Source organism: Pholis gunnellus (genome assembly GCF_910591455.1).
Source record: "Pholis gunnellus genome assembly, chromosome: 9".
Classification (NCBI taxonomy): Eukaryota; Metazoa; Chordata; class Actinopteri; order Perciformes; family Pholidae; genus Pholis; species Pholis gunnellus.
Window position 1 is genome coordinate 20,648,379 of NC_136535.1, and position 17,636 is coordinate 20,666,014.

The 17,636-nt window shown below is 43.8% G+C and overlaps 1 protein-coding gene across 1 annotated transcript; it reads right to left on the reverse strand.

Moving 5' to 3' along the window:
- Positions 1–16,053, reverse strand: LOC306701548 (tumor necrosis factor receptor superfamily member 19-like). Its single transcript, XM_079166887.1, has 10 exons — positions 15,981–16,053; positions 14,799–14,887; positions 14,058–14,171; positions 9,018–9,196; positions 8,796–8,881; positions 3,965–4,129; positions 2,575–2,703; positions 2,277–2,379; positions 1,328–1,581; positions 1–755 (listed from the first exon to the last, which is right to left on the reverse strand). Exons 2-10 carry the CDS (start codon positions 14,859–14,861, stop codon positions 751–753), a joined length of 1,098 nt encoding a protein of 365 aa, XP_079023013.1. The 5' UTR covers positions 14,862–14,887; positions 15,981–16,053; the 3' UTR covers positions 1–750.
- Between the last annotated feature and the right edge of the window lie 1,583 nt (positions 16,054–17,636).

The window sequence follows — 17,636 nt, forward strand, 5'->3', positions numbered from 1 at the left end:
ACTTGTTCAAGTGGTTTATTTACAAAAACAATATTTGGAAGTGACCAATCACAACCAACAGCACTATAACTGTGGGAAGTAAAGCAAACATATTGTCAGTCATGTCTATGTTACAAAAATATGTACCTATTTAATATTTTACAGTATCTACAACAAATCTATCACTTTGACATTCTTTGTTTTAACTTGCTCCATATCATCAAGATTGTCTTCGATGTGCAACATAATACCCTTTGACATTTTTCTTCACGCCTCAAATTTGTTACCTTTACACACAAATGCTTCATAACACCACCTGTTCGGTCAGTGGTACAGTTTATGTTCTCCTACATGTAAATATGAAAGACATTCCTCAAGGCAGAGCAGAGGCTCACTTTGATTCACTGTGGTTGACGGTAAGAAGTCGATACTCCTCGACGTTTGAACTTCATTCGATTTCACCCTCTGGGCCAGTGAGTTCACATTCAGTGTGGGTGTGCATGTGTGTGTATCTCTATCCCCTTTGCCCTCGTGCTTTGATTTTCCTCAGCGGTGCTTTTGTTTGCAACTATGCACATATTTTATTTGGGCCCCTTGACAAGGGACACCGAGGTCAGCGGCATTTCAAAGAGGCGGCGCGACCACACTTGAGAGTGGCTGCTGCTCATCTGTATGGGGGGACGGGGGACGGGGGGGGACTAGAGTAATCTCATCCGGGATCTGGCCGTGGCTGTTGAGTCCAGGGAGGAACACGAGCCAAAGAAATCCATGTCATCCTGGAAAGAGAGCAGGAAGAGGATCACAGACACAGTGATTAGTAACAAATCTATCTAGAGCCCACCAGGGGCCGACTGGAAGCAGGATAGTCTTGTCTACATCAAAGAAGTTGTGGTGTCTCTTGTTTCTTTGACCAGCTGCTCTTAAAGCCACAGTATGTAAAAGAATATACATATCATTAAAAGCCATAGTATAGTATACCATGAACATGACAAAATGTCATAGTATAAGAATGTCTTGGGATAGTCTTTTAAAATATGATTTCATAAATAGTCTTTTCTTGAGTGGGAGAGGCCGCCTTTTCTTCTTTGCAGTTTGCTCTCACATACCTTCGCTTGACAATAAATAATAAATAATACGAAGATCATTTATCAGTTTGCTTTGGGGCAGCTAATTTGAAGTGCCAAGGGAGTGTCTTAACACACACATTCATGAGGAAAGCTGATTCATATCCAGGCGAGTTATGAGCACAGTAGAAATGTGTGCGCCATTTGGTAAAAGGAAGTCATGCTTCATTAATATCTAATCTTACGTTTCCGGTGTTTTGCATGAGAGTAATATGACACCTCACCTTCCTGACTTGATGCGTCTGTCACAGCTTCACTGTAGCTCTTTCTGGTCATCTCAGGTGAATTCTCCCTTGGCTTGCACCCCTCCTCTTCATCGCCATCCTCTTCTTCCACCTCCAGTCTGGCTGCAGGTTCAGGCCGCCCGGCACACTCTGCAGGCTCCAAACCCCCTCTCATCCCACCTGCCTCTTTGCAGTGGGACTCGGGACATCCTCCCGGCTGCATCGGGATGCTCTCCTCATCCCGATGTGTATTTCTATGGAGCATAATAAAAGAAAGCTGTGGTTATCGCCATGACTCACTGTTCACAGCCACACCCAGTGTGCCATCACTTTTATGCACGGTGCCCTCGGTGTGTTCTCAACACTTCAAAGAGTCTAATTAACCCCATTAAATTATGCAGCACCTTGAATAGCAAGAGAAATGAGAACGCTGTTACCAGCATTAGTGTAGGCGTTAGCTGATGGGTAAAGACATTGTGTGAAGTTCTTTAATCTTCCTTTTATTCTCAGCGTGTGAACACGATCATGCGCCTTACTTTACGTGGTTTATGGTACAGTATAATATTCTACACAGCTGGGACCAGCTAAGCTACAATAATCATCTCCGTGACTTATTTACCTTGCAAAGGCGTGCAGTTGTGTACATGATTGTGTTTGTTGGGTGGTTAATGCTGTAAAGGTCAGTCAGCCCAGCGCTATGCAAACATTGCCGGGTTTTGTAGTCATTGGCAGTCATGTGTGTTTCCAGGCAGTTTAGAGATAGGTGTTCACCAAACACTGTGTGATGTTCAGTCGTGCATGTAATCTGGAATAACTGCAGCTGTTCAGTCTGAGTTGGTGATTATGCGCTTCCTCCTATCTCACCACCCACTCTTCTTCAAAAGGGGGAGATAATACAGCTTTCAGTCATCAGTTTCACCTTAATGAGCATACACACATATTCCCTCACCCGTCGCTGAGGCTCATCTGGGACTGGAAGGGACTGTTGTCCAGGCTGCGGCCCAGACTGCAGCTCTCATCACAGCACAGAGACGGGATCAGGTGGACCGGACCTGGACACACACACACACACACGTACGACTTTACAAAACTAATTCACCCACCTGCCATCACCTCCTAAAGGCGCGATGAGGCCCACTATACAGTTTACCACTGGAGTTAGAGTATAGTGCTTTCCTTACACTCATCAGTTGTTTGATCGGCTTCGGCTGTTGTATAAAATGTCTTCGGTCGGAACCACAACCTACCACAGGTTTGTCCGGGGCCCAGGTGACACTGGCAGCAGGGTCTCTGGGGAAGGTCTTGGAGCCAGCGGGGGTCCAGGCAGGACAGCTCTGCTCCACCGTAGGGACAATCCTGGGACCTCAGAGAGGTAGCTGAGGAAACAACAAGCCACGTCTCAGCACAGCTCTTCTACTAATACCACTTGAAATATATTGTATCCTGCATGAAAGCTTTATAAATGCTTTGTTAAATTGTTTACTAATGCTTAATAGAACAGTTACAAGCCATGGAAAAGAATAACTTTTGTGTCGCCAGGTTTTCTGGACTGACCGAAGAACCGTTTAAGTATTTTTTAATGGCTTTCGAGCATTTATAACTGCTTTATTACCAAGCAGAAGGGACAGTCAAAGAAGTTTTTCACAACCTAGGACACACACGTAACGCTTTATAAACACATGCCTAAATAGAAGTTGGTACCCTTTTACTTTAATAGAAGAAATGCTTCATTCTTATTAGTAATAACTGGATTTTTGTGTTTTTGTAATTGCTGCCGTCAGGTGAGATCCTCCCAGCTACAGTCGAGCTGTGTATCTGACTAAACGTACGTTCTCTCTCTCGTGTTGGGAAATGCCTCACTACCCTCGGGTCCACGAGGCCGATTAAAATTCTTTTGTATCATTTAAAAAGCAATTGTGTCAGCGTTTGGAAGCAGCTTGGGTAAAGGGTGGAGTGCATGTTTGGACTGAGTGAAAAACATTTAACTTGTGCATTCACCTTACACCGTCACGGTGAGAAAAAACAGAGAACTGGTAACGCCTTAGTGACTTCTACCTCACTCTTTGTTTCAGGTGAGCTTACCAGGGAAACGTGATGTCATTAAACTCTTTGCCTCGGGACGTTTCACATACTCAAAACGCTTTCGGCCTCCGGAATGCTGCTCATTATACAAGTTACCACAAATATGCAACATCAGGGTTTAATACGGCTCAACACTGGTGATCAAATCTGACAGACGAACTGGCACTCTGTTTGCGTTGGTAACAAAAGAGCGATGAAATCACGCTCATCCAGCAATAAATACTCTTCATTTACCTTATTAAGAGCTCTTTAAGTGGCACTCATATTTTAACATGCACATATTTAGCTCTTGCACGACACTGATCCCTGCAGTGCACGAAGATTGTAGTTACCTGAACCTGGGGAGGAGGGTGGGGGAATGTGAATCCACCTTAAGGCCTGTGCGTTGGTCTAAAGACTACATACCTTCTTTTTTTAAACGCACCAATCATTAGTAAATTGTTTTGAAGAATCCCCTCAAGCTCCTGCTCTTCTCGGCATCTCTTAAACACACGGTCCTGATTCTGAAAACTCTTTTTCAGCCATGCACACACGCGCAGATGTTGTGTGACTCACCACTGGGCTTCTTCTCCAGCAGCTGTCTCTTGCAGTAGATGACACACAGGACCAGCAGGGCCAGCAGCACGGTGGCCAGAGCGCTGCAGATGACCGCGGCCAGGGCCATGTCCCGCGGGCTGGTCACCACCGAGGGCAGCGGCACCAGGTTCACGCGCCCGCTGCCTGTGAGGAAGACGGAGGGAGATGAAGGTGAAATACAGCTGAACCGCAGGGCGTAAAATATCCATTCAGTCTTTGATTGACCATGTGACAGCGTATATATATGCACCTTATTTCAAGGTGATGAGTGTTTCTTTAATAATAGGCCCGAGCAAACACACAAACACCCGTATCTCTCAAAATAGTTATTGGATAACACGTGACGAGGAATCGGCTACTTCAAGTTATCCGAGGCTCCTCAGCCAATAAGAATCGGGTAACGTGAGACAAATTATTTTCCTTTGCGCCCTTGAGCCAGTCGCCTCTTTGCTTAAGCCTAATGAAATACGCAGAGGAGTTCAAAGAGAAAACGCCTGTGGTGGGTTCGCCCTTTATCTGCCTCTGTCTCGCTTCCTCACAGAAGATGATTTACAGACATTTCTACCCCCCCACCCCACCCCACCCCCAGGCTCCCTCACATGCCAGTCACACAGCCCTGAAGTCAAGAGGCAGACATGCTAGTCAGGCTTCTGCAATGGTTCAGATATTAGCGGGTTTGTTTTTACGCTTCTGTCGCACATGCACTGATTTCATGACTAAGCTCTCATCCTTCCCCGAGGGGAAGCGTGATATCGCGGTTGGCTCCGCCTTCAGGACCCATCACACACTCATGTATGAGACTTTCGACTTCAAGAACGCTGCTCATCACACACGTTGCCACAAACACAGAACATTGGGGTTTAATATCAACGAAAGACAGATGAAAAAGATAAAGAAATTGTCATCTGCTACGTGTAATTATCATTTCGAGCACTAAGTCGGATACTAAAGAGAGGAGAAGAAACGGCAGCATGGTTGAGTGACATTTCTCTCTGAGCTCATGTAGCTTAACATAACTGTATGTGATTATTACCAGCAATCCAATAATATGTCTCCCTGATCACCGTCTGTATGATGGCAGAGCAAACATTAAAGGTGTGCTGGTCTGACACTGTGAAGCAGACAGAGCAGTTAACAATGTGTGGGCTGAGAAAAGAAGTTGTGAGAGATTGTTGATGAATATGGCAAATATAATGAATGACTTTTTGTTTGAGAGAAAATCTTTTTTTCAGTGAGCCCTGCTGTTTGCTTTTCAGCACATTAATCATAAAGGGAACTGGTTTCCACCTTTTCACATCCAAGAGCTCTTTGTTACGCCCTGTAAACATGACTGCAGCTTTGGGCAGTTTTTTTTTATTCAGCCAGATAGATGGGGGATACGGGTATTCTAACATTCCTTCTAAGGAAAGAAAGAAAAACTCAACGCAGCACTTCGAAGCTTAGTTTGACCCAGAGAGCAAAATAAAAGGGCATTTTTTAAATAAGCACAAAGTACATAATGTCAAAAACATGACTTATAACTTGTCATTTAAACAAATTGGCAACTTCTAGATCCTAAAAACTGTTACAGGAGTTAAAATCACTGCAACGGCTCTCAATCATTTTACAGTTTACATAAGAGCATTTGTATTGCTGTTGAGTTTTTAGACACAGAGGCACCTTCTCACATTTAAAAAATAATAAACTGTATATAAAAAAATAAATGTATTACCAGAAACAATGTTAAATACCTCACAAGGACACAGTGTAACAACACCATATTGTATCTTCATTGTCATGGCAGGGATTACCATAATAATCGTCGTAAACAAAGACACTGCGCCGTATTGGTAATCTGTAAATACATTCTAACCATTGTGTTTGCATTTGGTCTTCACTGTCAAGGTGAGCATCAACACAAAGCAGCCTGTTATCAGAGCAGCTGCAGCACACACAGATAAACACCGGCCCATTGAAGAGGCCTCACCTGCTGATATTATCTCCTCACGAACCAGACCAATAAACCGCAGCCTGTCACACACTCCCTGCCTGTTCACTTGATGGGACGCCACACACATAAAAGGAGCACCTCTCTACACCTCCGAGGGATCTTTGACTTTTGTCAGTACAAAGTATTTTTAAGGAGGTTCTTTAGGAGAACCGATCCCTTCTCTACGCAGAACTCTGAATACCAGAAAGGAGAAAATAAACATTTTATTCTTATTCTGTTTAGTGTAAAGACATTTTAAAAAGGTTCAAACTTGAATTTATGCCAAGAACTTTACTCTAGTTGCAAATATATTATGAACAGAAGCTCTCTCTGAACGTTTAGTGCATTTCTTGGCAGTATTATTAAACGAGGTACAGCAGACAACATATTAAATCATAATTTAATAGAGAATCTGGATACATCCGCTAGAAATGATTTATAATGTCAAGGTGTTGCGCTTGCGGTAAAACATTTTATGGTCACCACTTCTTGTAATGTGACACCAAACACACCATCGTTGCTGCGAGGTTGTGGTTTGATCTTTGCATGATAATTCCATTAGGACAGCAGTGAGGACAAACTGATCCGCGATCAGATCATCGTTCTAGCTGCTGACATCTGAGTATGAGGAAGATTGAAAGGCTCTAGTTTGAGTCGCTGGCAGGCAATGGTAGTTAGCAATGTTTGCCAGCCTGATGTGTTTTCTTGCCATCTGCGGTGAGAACTGGTTGCATGAACCTTTGAAGTCAGTGAACGCGCTGCAAGAGTGAAGACAGATTATGTTTTCTGCATGTAACTAGGACAGAGGTTTACTGGATTAGGTTCACAATCTCTTTTAGTTGCATGCAAAAAAAAGGATAAGCTGCAAATAACTGAATGTCTTGAAAAGAAGGGATATCCTGGATGAAATATAACTGATGTTTTGTGGCTGCACTTTAAACCCACACCACTGTTTCTCTCTTAACTGAACAAAGAAGGATAAAACGGCCATCTACCTTGTGGTAGATCCAGTTGGAAATAGTAATAAGGATAATTTATCAGAGACCGTGAAACCAAAACAACATGCCGAAAAAGACAATAAAATCTTCTGTAAAGCCGAGTGAAACTGCTGAGTCAGGTGATATTATTTCTGTGGGTTCGTCAGCACAAGCGACATCTGTCTGCACGCCTGTGTGTGTGTGTGTGTGTGTGTGTGTGTGTGTGTGTGTGTGATAGCACGGTCCAGTCAGCTCTCCTAGATCCACCGTGACACTGAAGAACTCCTAGCAGATGAAACACATTAAAGAGGCTGAAGGAATCCATAAAACACAATCTCCTTTCTCCCTCGGTTCCAAAAAGCCACTGGGGGAAAGGGGGGAGAGGAAAAGGCAGGCGGGGGGGGGGGGTACAATTTACAGTCCTCCACAGACGGCGACTGCCTCCCCTGCACAGATGCACCGTTGCCCCGGGCCAGTGTGGCCTATTAGAATGTTCTGCCCTTCAAGTTTTCACCACCCTTCTCACGATAACACTGGAGGGAGGGAGCGGGACTCTCAAGCATTTGGAAATGCTCCACGGAGAGTCCCTGCAGGGACCGAGTAACTACCAGCTATGTTCTCAGACACAATGGCCATTTTGTTTCGCAGGCCTCCTCAAAAAACGGGAAGCTGCACAGATGGACCAAATGAGCAGACAGCAGAGGGTGGTCCGCTGTCTCAAGGCCCGGCGTTCATCACACAACACTGCAACAATGTGCACACAAAAAAAAATCAAACTGACGGTGGATGGTCGGATGAAATCGGATTCTTTACATTTTTAGTCGTCTGATATCCCAGAGCATGATGCTCATGCTGCCAAACAAGTCTCCAAAGAAACAGCTGCAGCCTCCTCTAGCAGCAGGAAGTCACACTCAATTACCAAAAGGTACAAGTTCACTCGCCTGTTTTATATGTGGAAACCTGGAATCGTAAGGTTGTGCTTAACGACTTCTAACGGGCGCTAATTGGATCTGTAGCCGTCTGGAATGTGAGTCCTGCTTTGTGAGAAATACTATAAAACACCTCCTCTCTCCTTTTTGCATAATGGATAGTGTTATATTAATATTATCGATAATGGGGGTTGGTACTAAAAGGAAATCAGTTGTGCTGCTTGAACCAGCACACTCCCTATGGTGTTTACTCTGGTGCTAAAACTAATACTATTGAGACATGTTTTCTCTGGAAATATCAATAGAAGTATTGTTCGAGGAAGTCGGCTCATTTCATCCAAACGGAGTGCCAAAAATGAGTGACATTCTGAGCTATCATAATCCAGTGTTATGTTAGTGGTATCCATTTCAGCTTTTCAACTGCTCAGCTTGTAAATCCAAGCATTTATTTGCACATACAGCATTGGTGCTTGACTCCGTGAGACTTAGTGAATGAACTATGGCTTGCTCCACCCTTTATAGTCTGTAGTTCTGGTTACACCAAAGGCCTTGTGCTGGCATGTTTTGTGTGTGTGTGTGTGTGTGTGTGTGTGTGTGTGTGTGTGTGTGTGTGTGTGTGTGTGTGTGTGTGTGTGTGTGTGTGTGTGTGTGTGTGTGTGTGTGTGTGTGTGTGTGTGTGTGTGTGTGTGCAGGCTTTGTTGTGGCACTGCAACCTGGCTTTTGGTTCTGATAGCATTTGGCTATGAGTTTAATAGTGCGCTGTAGTCGCTGATGTTTGCTCTTTAGACTATTGTATCCCCGCTTGTTTCATCTTAAAACATGGCCTATTGTGGGCTGGGATGAATAGTCTGTATTCATGGGAACATTTTTAACAGAATGTCCCACTGATGTCAGGCCAACTGTTAGAAGAGGTAAAAGAAAGTAAAGGTGCTTACAGTGAGGCTCATAAGGAGGCGGAGGGTCCCCACAGGGTATACACTCCATGTCCTGAAAACCACTTAATTTTGTCTTCCTGTAATATCTGTTGAAGACACAAAAGGACATGTTTCAATATTCAAACATGCACAAACTCAGTTCATAGTGTTGTTACATATTAAAGCAAGTCATTTCTGTCAGAAACACAACTGTCCGGTGGAGATGTGCGTCTGTCCTCTCACCCCAGCAGACAGTCGCCACACACGGCGTTGCTGGTGGTGGAACAGTTGCCCTTCTGGAAGCGGTTGATGAGTCCACAGTCCAGGCAGGGCTTGCACTTCTGCAGGCTCCGGTCCTCCTTGAAGCGACTGCTCCGGCAGGGCATGCACCGGGCATCCTCTCCATAACCAAAGCCACATTCCTGGGGGGATTAACAGGAGGAATACACCGGTTAAGAGGTGGGGTCGGTGGTTTGGAGAGATGTGCAGCTGGTGAAAAGAAGGGCTTGAATGAGGACTACCGGGGGTCTGGAATTAAAGAATGATCTTGGCTCGCGGGATCAAACGACAACAATGGCCTGCCTTCTTTTGAGAGTCCATCTTACACTGGCAATAATCTCCCTGACTCTCTTAGCATGAATGAGCGGCCTTCCGCTGCAAGACCCAGAAAGGCCAGGCATTTGAATGATAAAGGCCCCAGGGGACACCCACTGTTGTATTATTGCAAGTTTATTGCTGCGTTTTTTTGTGCGACTCCCTCTCCGAGCAGACTCCGTGAGAGTCCCGTTGATTGAGAGGCTGGCAGGCGAAGGAAAGGCTTCAGTGAGGGGGCAAGGATTATGGAGAGGTATATGGAGAAAATGAGATGAATACTCTTTTTGTCAACAATTGAAAAAGTGCACTTAAAAAGCACAGCTTCCCACTACCGTGTGACTGATCTAATGCCGAACCATCTTTTGACGATTTGTTCACCTGAAACGAGCAAAGATAAAAGACTTTTTATTGTTTTCTTTGACTAAAATATATAGTCTGGATAGAAGATAAAATATGTATAATTGTGTTTGTTTGTATGAGTAACATTTTGTTCATGCTATATACAGCAACTGGCAATGTGGCAGACGCCTGGTATAGTTTAGAAGCATAGCTTACGGTGAAAGGAACCAAACATCAACACTAAAATGAACCCCAAACGTATTAATAATGTAATTATGTATTGCCAATGTCGTTCCTAATTGGTTCTCTGTCACACCCCTGAGAGTTATGTTGAAAGACTGGTGACCTCAGTGACAAAGTGACATTTACATGACAGCTGATATTACTGTAATATCTGAGTGAAAAGACCCTGCAGAGATGACATCATACATTGATCATTCATTATCAGCTCCATAGCAGCTGCCCTCCTGTTGTCCAGCGTTGCCACACTGCAATCCAAAGCCAGAAGGATAGACGGGGGGGGGGGCTCATATATCATTAAAGTGAAGGCCAGCTCCAAACAGGGCTTCTCTCATCGCCCGTGTCCCATTTCACCGCCGGGGCATGCGGTCCTGCTGGAATGTGGGCACGAGAGTCTGATATGGGGGTTGGGTTTTGGGGAAGCAGGCTGGCAAGAAATAAAAAGGGAAAGGCAAAGATGCGATCGTGCGATGGCACCACAGAGTCGGGGACAGAAGATGAGGATTTCAGCGCTTCCAGCCAAACACATGCGAGGCCTGACATTGAACCCTTTGGGCCAGGCCTGGCCCGAGGTGGACAAGCTAGGGCTGGACTAGTGCAGCTGTTGTTATGAGCTCTCCATAAAAGGCCTTGCTCTCCAGCAGAGCAGGGAACGGTGGAGGTGTGGGGGGGGGGGGGGGACACAGAAAGAGTGAGAAACAGAAAGGGGGTGGCTGATGAGTGATAAAAAGGGGAAAGGCGGAATAAAGAAGACTTGGCCGCCCACTGTTGCCTGTCTGAGGGGAATGAAGCTCAGACTGAGCCAGGGGAGGCTGGAAAACTACCACGGCACTCAACCCTAATACCAGTCCTTGAGAAAGGGCTGCAGGCCCAGGCCACTGGAGGGCACCTCACAGAAGTCCTGTGACCCACTTCCACATGAAGGAAGGGGCCCGGCGATGATTCGTCTCCTCTAACCCAAGCACTGGCACAAGCTCTGCCTGTGGGGCACCACATGGCAGGATGGGGGCCGATGCCACGTAGACACGAGCAGGTCAGAGCGCCGAAACAAAAGCAAACGAGAGCCAACTTCTGCCTCTTTGATCCGGGCAGCACAGATCAGCGAAGGAGGGATCTCTTTGTTCTTTCATCCCTGCTTACAAAGCTGTGCAGAGCCGACATCCTGCACTGACTGAGTCTCGTTCAGCAGCTGAGAGAAGGACAATACTCCGCGGTGATCTGCGATGTTTATGTTATTATATGAAAGCGCAATGTATAAGCTTGTTCCTATACATAACTAAAAAAAAACATCGACCAATACCAACAACATAGTATATAGTCAGTCAGTATGTTAACCTACCTCCCTGAAAAGACAATATTCATTCAAATGGATGGGATAAAACTACACATTTGGGAAGAAAAATACAAGAAAAAATGAACTGTGAGAAAAATATATTAACATTAAAAAAGAGCAGATGCCTAACATCCCATTTCCCTATCTGCTGATCTAGTTTGGCTGAGACTGCCAAGCATAACAGCAGCGTGGAGGGGAGGGGAGCGGCGTGAGAGAGGAGAGCTGGCTGGGACCTGAAGCATGTTCAGACGGAGAGATATTTCTGAGATTAGGAGGGAATCACAAGAGGGGGGAGAGGGGGGAGAGGGGGGGGGGGGGGGGCAGTCATCTGATCTGGTAATGAAACAGCGCTGAAAACAATGCATGCTAGTTAAAGCTGTGTTCTGTCTGGGACAAAACCCACTCTTGCTCTTTTTGTTTTCCTCTCTCTGTTACACTTTTTACTGCCCGGATTCTTTAGACACTAGGAGAGTGCAGCAGCTACTCTGATTTTGACCCCTCCGTTGTGTCTCTCGTTAGCCAGTAATAACCTCTTTGCCCTGCGATCGTGGCTGAAGGAAATGTTACACTCTTGCTACATACTACAAGACGTCGACACATCAAAGTTGTGTTCCTGCCTCTTTTTCTTTTTTTTTTTTTTGTGCCACTGGCAGTTTTCCAGCATGTACTGGAAGGCAATTCCCTCCTTCTCCTTCATGCTTGACAACACAAGAGACGAGGCAACTTACCATGAATGAAACCTAGAATGAAATATGTCTGAAGAAAAGAATGACTGCTTTTAATGGACGTTCCCCTCTGTGTGGGTGGTTCTTTTAGCTACAGTTGGTGTGAAGGGGCTAATTGATGTTTGTCAGCTCGCCTAAGAGCGGCTTCCAGAGGCAAACTTCCAGAGCAAACTGGGGCACATTCCTCTGGGATCTCTATGGCAGCTGCACAGAGTGACTCCAAAAGTCTGCTTCCCTCCCAACGTCCAGCCATGCCTTTCAGAATACGGACAGATTGTCTTGGTTACGCAGTGCTCAGGTCAGAAGTTGTTTCTCTGGGAAACTTTCTCTGAGTGCAGGCCCGGGGTCGCCACTGTGAGCCGGCATCCCGCTACCTTCAGAGAAAGAATGAGGCAGCCAATTATTAACCAGGACCCCAGGGTGGCTCGCAGCATTCAGGCCTGTTGAGCTGGCAAGAGGAACACGAGGACTACTGAAGCGCATTACCAACCACAGAGTGCATGTCTGTGTGCACTGAGATTAAAGGCAACTGGACTTAAATGCATGTGTGCAACAGATGTCAAGGGTTTTTTTTTCACCAGTACTCAAAGATGTAGAGGAGTGTACGCCCAACTGAAGTCAGTTTACCAGCCTTTTTATTCACGGAATACTCAAAGCTGACATTTTATTAATGTAAACGTATGCCTTACTGAAATTAGGTTGTTAAAATGTACTACTAAAGCCATTTAGCTCCCAGTCTTTTCTTGTTTTCTTAGGCCCATCAACATCTTTCAACTATATAAACAGCAGGTATATCCTAACATGCACTCAGTTGCTAGTTTATGAGGTACCCTCAGCCCTGCTGTAGAGCGAACCTTTATGAAGGTTATAATCTTCAGTATTCTTTAAACTGTTTTGGCTCAACTTCATGGTCGTTTTCTGGGCTGTTGAACTGTATCGCAAGTGTGTCTCAAATATTTAGTCTACCATATATATGAATGGGGTGTTATAGTGGTTGTTGATCTGTGCATTACTTAAAACGTATTGAAAGACCCGTCAATCACTGTGGGAGTAACACCAGGTTCCAATCAGACGTTTGACAGTTTAGTGATTCCTCCTTTTTTGTGTGTGTGTGCCTTTAAACTTTAAAAAAGGAGAAGAAATCTGCCAAATTGGTTGATACTGTTTAACTTACCTCCAGTATAATTTAACTTGTGTTGAAAAATGCAATCAATCACGTCTTTTTTGATACTGCAGAGGCAACGTGGCTTACCTTTAAACAGCTTTTGTTGTGTACGATAGTTACAGTTAAATCAATCAAAAATGTGAAAAGGGTTCCTTAATAATAATATGTTTGCCTGCCACAAACTGATTCAGCTATTACACTTCGCTCACCTGTCCGTCAATGCCTACACTTGCAAAAGGAGGTGCATAGCGGCTGCCTGCCAGAGGAAAGTCTTAGCGAGCACCATAGAGGCCTGTTTGTACAAAGCACACAAAAAGCTGTGGCTAAGGTGCTGGAAAAAGCTGTATTCCCAGTCGAAAGAGCAGCAAGCTTAGGCATGGCTTGCTTCAAACAGTGAAGACAATAAGTTGGACCGGGTGCAATGGGGAAAAACAATGGTAGCCATTCAGCTGCAGAAGGTCAAAAGCATGGGTGTGACTGATTAAAGAGGGGTCGGTGTTTTACAAAAGCTAATAACGGCTTGGCTGTTCTCTGCATGAAAGAGAGGAAGTAATAAATAATGTTGGTTCCCTGGATGAGATACACTTTTCTGAACAGTGATTCTTTTCATGAACAAAACGGTTTCAGAGTTTTTGTTTGTTACCACAGGAATAATCCATTCCACTTCTCTTCAGTTTAAGGAAGTCCATTCAACAGACCTGTTATGGAACCCTTGTGCTACTACACTTTTTCCTAAATAAGCAAATCGACAATATGTTTTGCTTTTAGTGGCTCTGCGGAAAACGCTCCTGAGTGAGCACAGAACTTCAGACGGATCTTCTCTTGTTTTTTAAACTAAATTTAATTCATGTAAGATAATAAAAACACAATAACTATTTTGCTCCAACCTTTGATAGCTCCTGTCCCGCATCACACTGCTTGCAGGGTTTACAGTTCCCAAAGCGGTCCCTGTACTCCTGTTCTCTGCATTCTCTGGTCTGCTCCTCGGCCCCCACAGGAATCTGAGGAGGACAGTCATTTGGTGAAAGTTAGAGATTCTTGTACATCATCACCACTTTCATCTAGAACAGAAAAAAAAGCAGACTGAATCAACAGCTGTGCAACATAATCTCTCTTCAAGTTGTTTAAGAGGATCAACTCCTGCCTTTGACTCTTCCTTGAAAACAAGTCTGATACTAGTGGGATGAGATAAGATGAAACTTTAATGAGCCCCGAGGGTAAACAGCAGCAGAATTGAAGTCCCAAAGCAACAATACCGGGATTGCCAAAACCAGAGATGAGAACGTAGATAGCGAACACAATCAGGACAATGCAGCGGACAAAAGTAAAATGATACTCAGCATTGTCAGAGTGTCGCCAGCAAAGACTCCACAGATCCCACAGTGTGAACCTTTTCAACACTGGCATGCAGTGCAGCTCAAGTTCATGTGTGCAGGTTTGTGAAAAAACGAATAGAAGTTGGGGTTTGCTCAGTTTTCATGGAGAACGCATGAAAGCTTCGGAAAAAGCGAGTAAGTGGAACTTGAGTTAAGATTTTCTATATCTTATTGGTCAGAAATAAACTTTTACACTGAAATAAAAGTGAGTAGAAGTAAAAATGAAATAGAGCAGATCATGTACTCGCTTACCAGAGTTGAATATATGAGCTGCACAGTTAGTAGTGAGAAGGTATGGTGAAGAATCCAGACCATTTTGATGAGCCACTTGTTGCCTGCAGCTGAAAAAAAGGACACATCAGAAGACTGAGATTAATATTATTATATCGTCTCCTCTCTATAATACACACTTAATAACTATATTTGGTTGGATCAAATTTTTTAAGATAAAACGATTTTGTTTGTTTTGATTATTACCACCAACACAGGCATGTTCCTGTTTGTTTAACCTCTCAAACACTGACTTGTTGGCTCAGTCAATACTATCGTCAATATAAAAGTTTCCAAAGACATCAATCATGTCAGTCTGAAGTTTAGGAAAATGTGAATCAAATAATGCACAACACATCTTAAATATTTATATTTGGATGTGTCATCAAAACACTGAGTCATGAGTTATGCTATTCCACTCACTGTAAACATCAACGTAGCTCGGATGAAGACTGATAACCATCTATAGGCTACATATGATACTGCCACAGTGTGGAATAAGCTGACATTTTCAACATTAAGGCTACAGTAAGGGCTATTTAAAGGGAAATTGGACTTATCACTTTTAAAACCAAATATTTCTGAAATAAAGCATTGTGGGTTGTACAGTACTACTTTAGAAAATCACCACACGCACGTGCAAATTGTAGCAGGGTTGCAGCAAAGTGATGCTGTTTGAATTAAAGTCACATCCGGAGCGGAGACGTTTCGGCACTTTAAAGCTCAGACAGCTTCCACAGCTTTATATGAGGAAGACTCTCTCATGGGACCATTACATATAAATGTCTTAAAGTCTGAAAAACCTATACTATTGCCACCATCTCCCCCAAAATCATTAAAATATCCGTGCAATAGCCTAACGTGTAAAGCGACTGAGAGTCGGCAAACTGTAGTTTACCAACTCGTGACTTTATAGCGGCATCATCGTCAGTGTGCTCTGGTGTCGCTATAATAATACTATCTATGCAATATAAAGTTAGAAACTAGAGATGAAGCCTATGCCTTGTAACGTTATTCTGAAATCCACCAAAGGCTTGTTCCAATGTCGTTGTTACACGTTACGTGTGGATGTCTAAACACTTAATAAAAGCGCTTCTTACCTGTTAAAAATAAAGAGACCCTGTTGTTCAAAGTACTGGTTCTGAAAAAAGTCAAAAAGCTTACCGGTGAGAGGTGTGGTGGTGTGTTTCCCGCACCGGTCCGCTCACCATGTCAGCGCTGCAGCTCGAGCCTCAGCACAACACAGAGCAGCGGCGGCGGCAGCTCGAGGACTACAGCGGCCAGATCAAAGGCGGGGAGAGGAGGAGGAGGAGGAGGGGGGGTGGCTTTGTGGACCTGAAGCGCGTGTATCTGATCTGCGATCAGCCTGCACTACATCAAAGACCCGATCCCACGGAGAGCCAAACACACAACTCAGTGAAGTGTGATCAATAACAGCGTTTTTCTTTAAGCTGGTTTATAATGAGTCGATGGAAATGATGAAGTTGGTTGGTCTAACAAATGTCGAATAGGAAGATGACGACTTTCTCCCTCCCCAGTGTGTGTGTGTGTGTGTGTGTGTGTGTGTGTGTGTGTGTGTGTGTGTGTGTGTGTGTGTGTGTGTGTGTGGTTTATTGAATGGCTGTTTTAGTGCAGTCAGTCTTCTGAATTTTGAGCACCAGCCAAGAGGCTCCCAAAACTGTGGTCTCGGGACCTCTGATGGTCCTTCAGTGTCCCTGCCGGTCCCGAATTACAAGTTTAACTTCATATTTACTACTTTAAGTGACTGAACCAATAGCTACACAGAACAACTGTTTTAGAGCATTTAGTGATGCAAACTTTTCCTTTTGAAACCTGACTCCTCTTGTCATGTGAGGCTGGTTTGAAGTCTAATCTGCCTGTCTATTTGGAGGTTGTCGACATTAAATTATTTGGGAAGCTTTCATCTCTATGAGCTGCAGATGTCATGACATCAGTGGGCAGCTCCAGGATTGGCTGAACCTCGGCAGACTTGTTAACCCATCTGCTGGGGAAGAGCAGGGTTCAATGTCACGTTACTGATTTTGTCTGCATGTTGGGCACACGCTGGAAAATAGATACTTCATTCATGGATACAAATCATTCCATGCATGTAAAGGGACTTATTTTGTAATGCTGGGCCACTTACCTCGACATGTTATTACCTTGTATAATACAAATACAAACAGATTTTTTTTAGACTTTTATTTACAAAAAATACTTGAAATCTAAATGTACAAGAAAATGTCACAATTATATTGAACTACCTTAAATCTTTCTACAAACATTTAAGTTTCTGACTATTCTAACATTTTTTTTATTTTCCTAAAACATTTGTTGATATCACTATAATCTGTGGAGATTGGCAACGGGAGCTGCAACTTCAATTTATTTGATAAAAGCCATGTTGACAAAAAATGTGCGTGATCATATCCACCTCTGGCAAAAAAAGTGCAGTAGCAGTGTGCAGTGTGCAAAACTGGTGTGTGTCTGCATCAAGGCAAAGACACAGAGGACAAAAGTTCAGCACTGCAGCAAAAGTGGCCAATTACTGTACATGTCTGGGCATGTTGTATGTATCAATTCCAGGAAATCAGTGTCTACTTTGCAAATGTAATTAGTTGTTACTTTCTTGCCTATTATCGAATATCAATTTACCAAATGCGTAATGTGTCTTAGGCAACATGACAGAAATCTGTTATTAATTAATTAATTAATTAATTCTGAGTTAAAAGTCTATATCGTAATTCTCTTGTTCTTTTTTATGAAATCATAGAATAGTCTCACGCTGTAGCAGTCACATAAGAATATTCTAATTTATTC

Excerpts from the sequence above, each read along its gene's own strand:
- LOC306701548 (XM_079166887.1), bottom strand. The coding sequence starts at position 14,861 with ATGGTCTGGATTCTTCACCATACCTTCTCACTACTAACTGTGCAGCTC. Across the intron at positions 8,882-9,017 it reads TGTGGCGACTGTCTGCTGGG|ATATTACAGGAAGACAAAAT; the intron begins GTGAGAGGACAG and ends TGTCTTCAACAG. Across the intron at positions 2,380-2,574 it reads GGGCCCCGGACAAACCTGTG|GTCCGGTCCACCTGATCCCG; the intron begins GTAGGTTGTGGT and ends GTGTGTGTCCAG.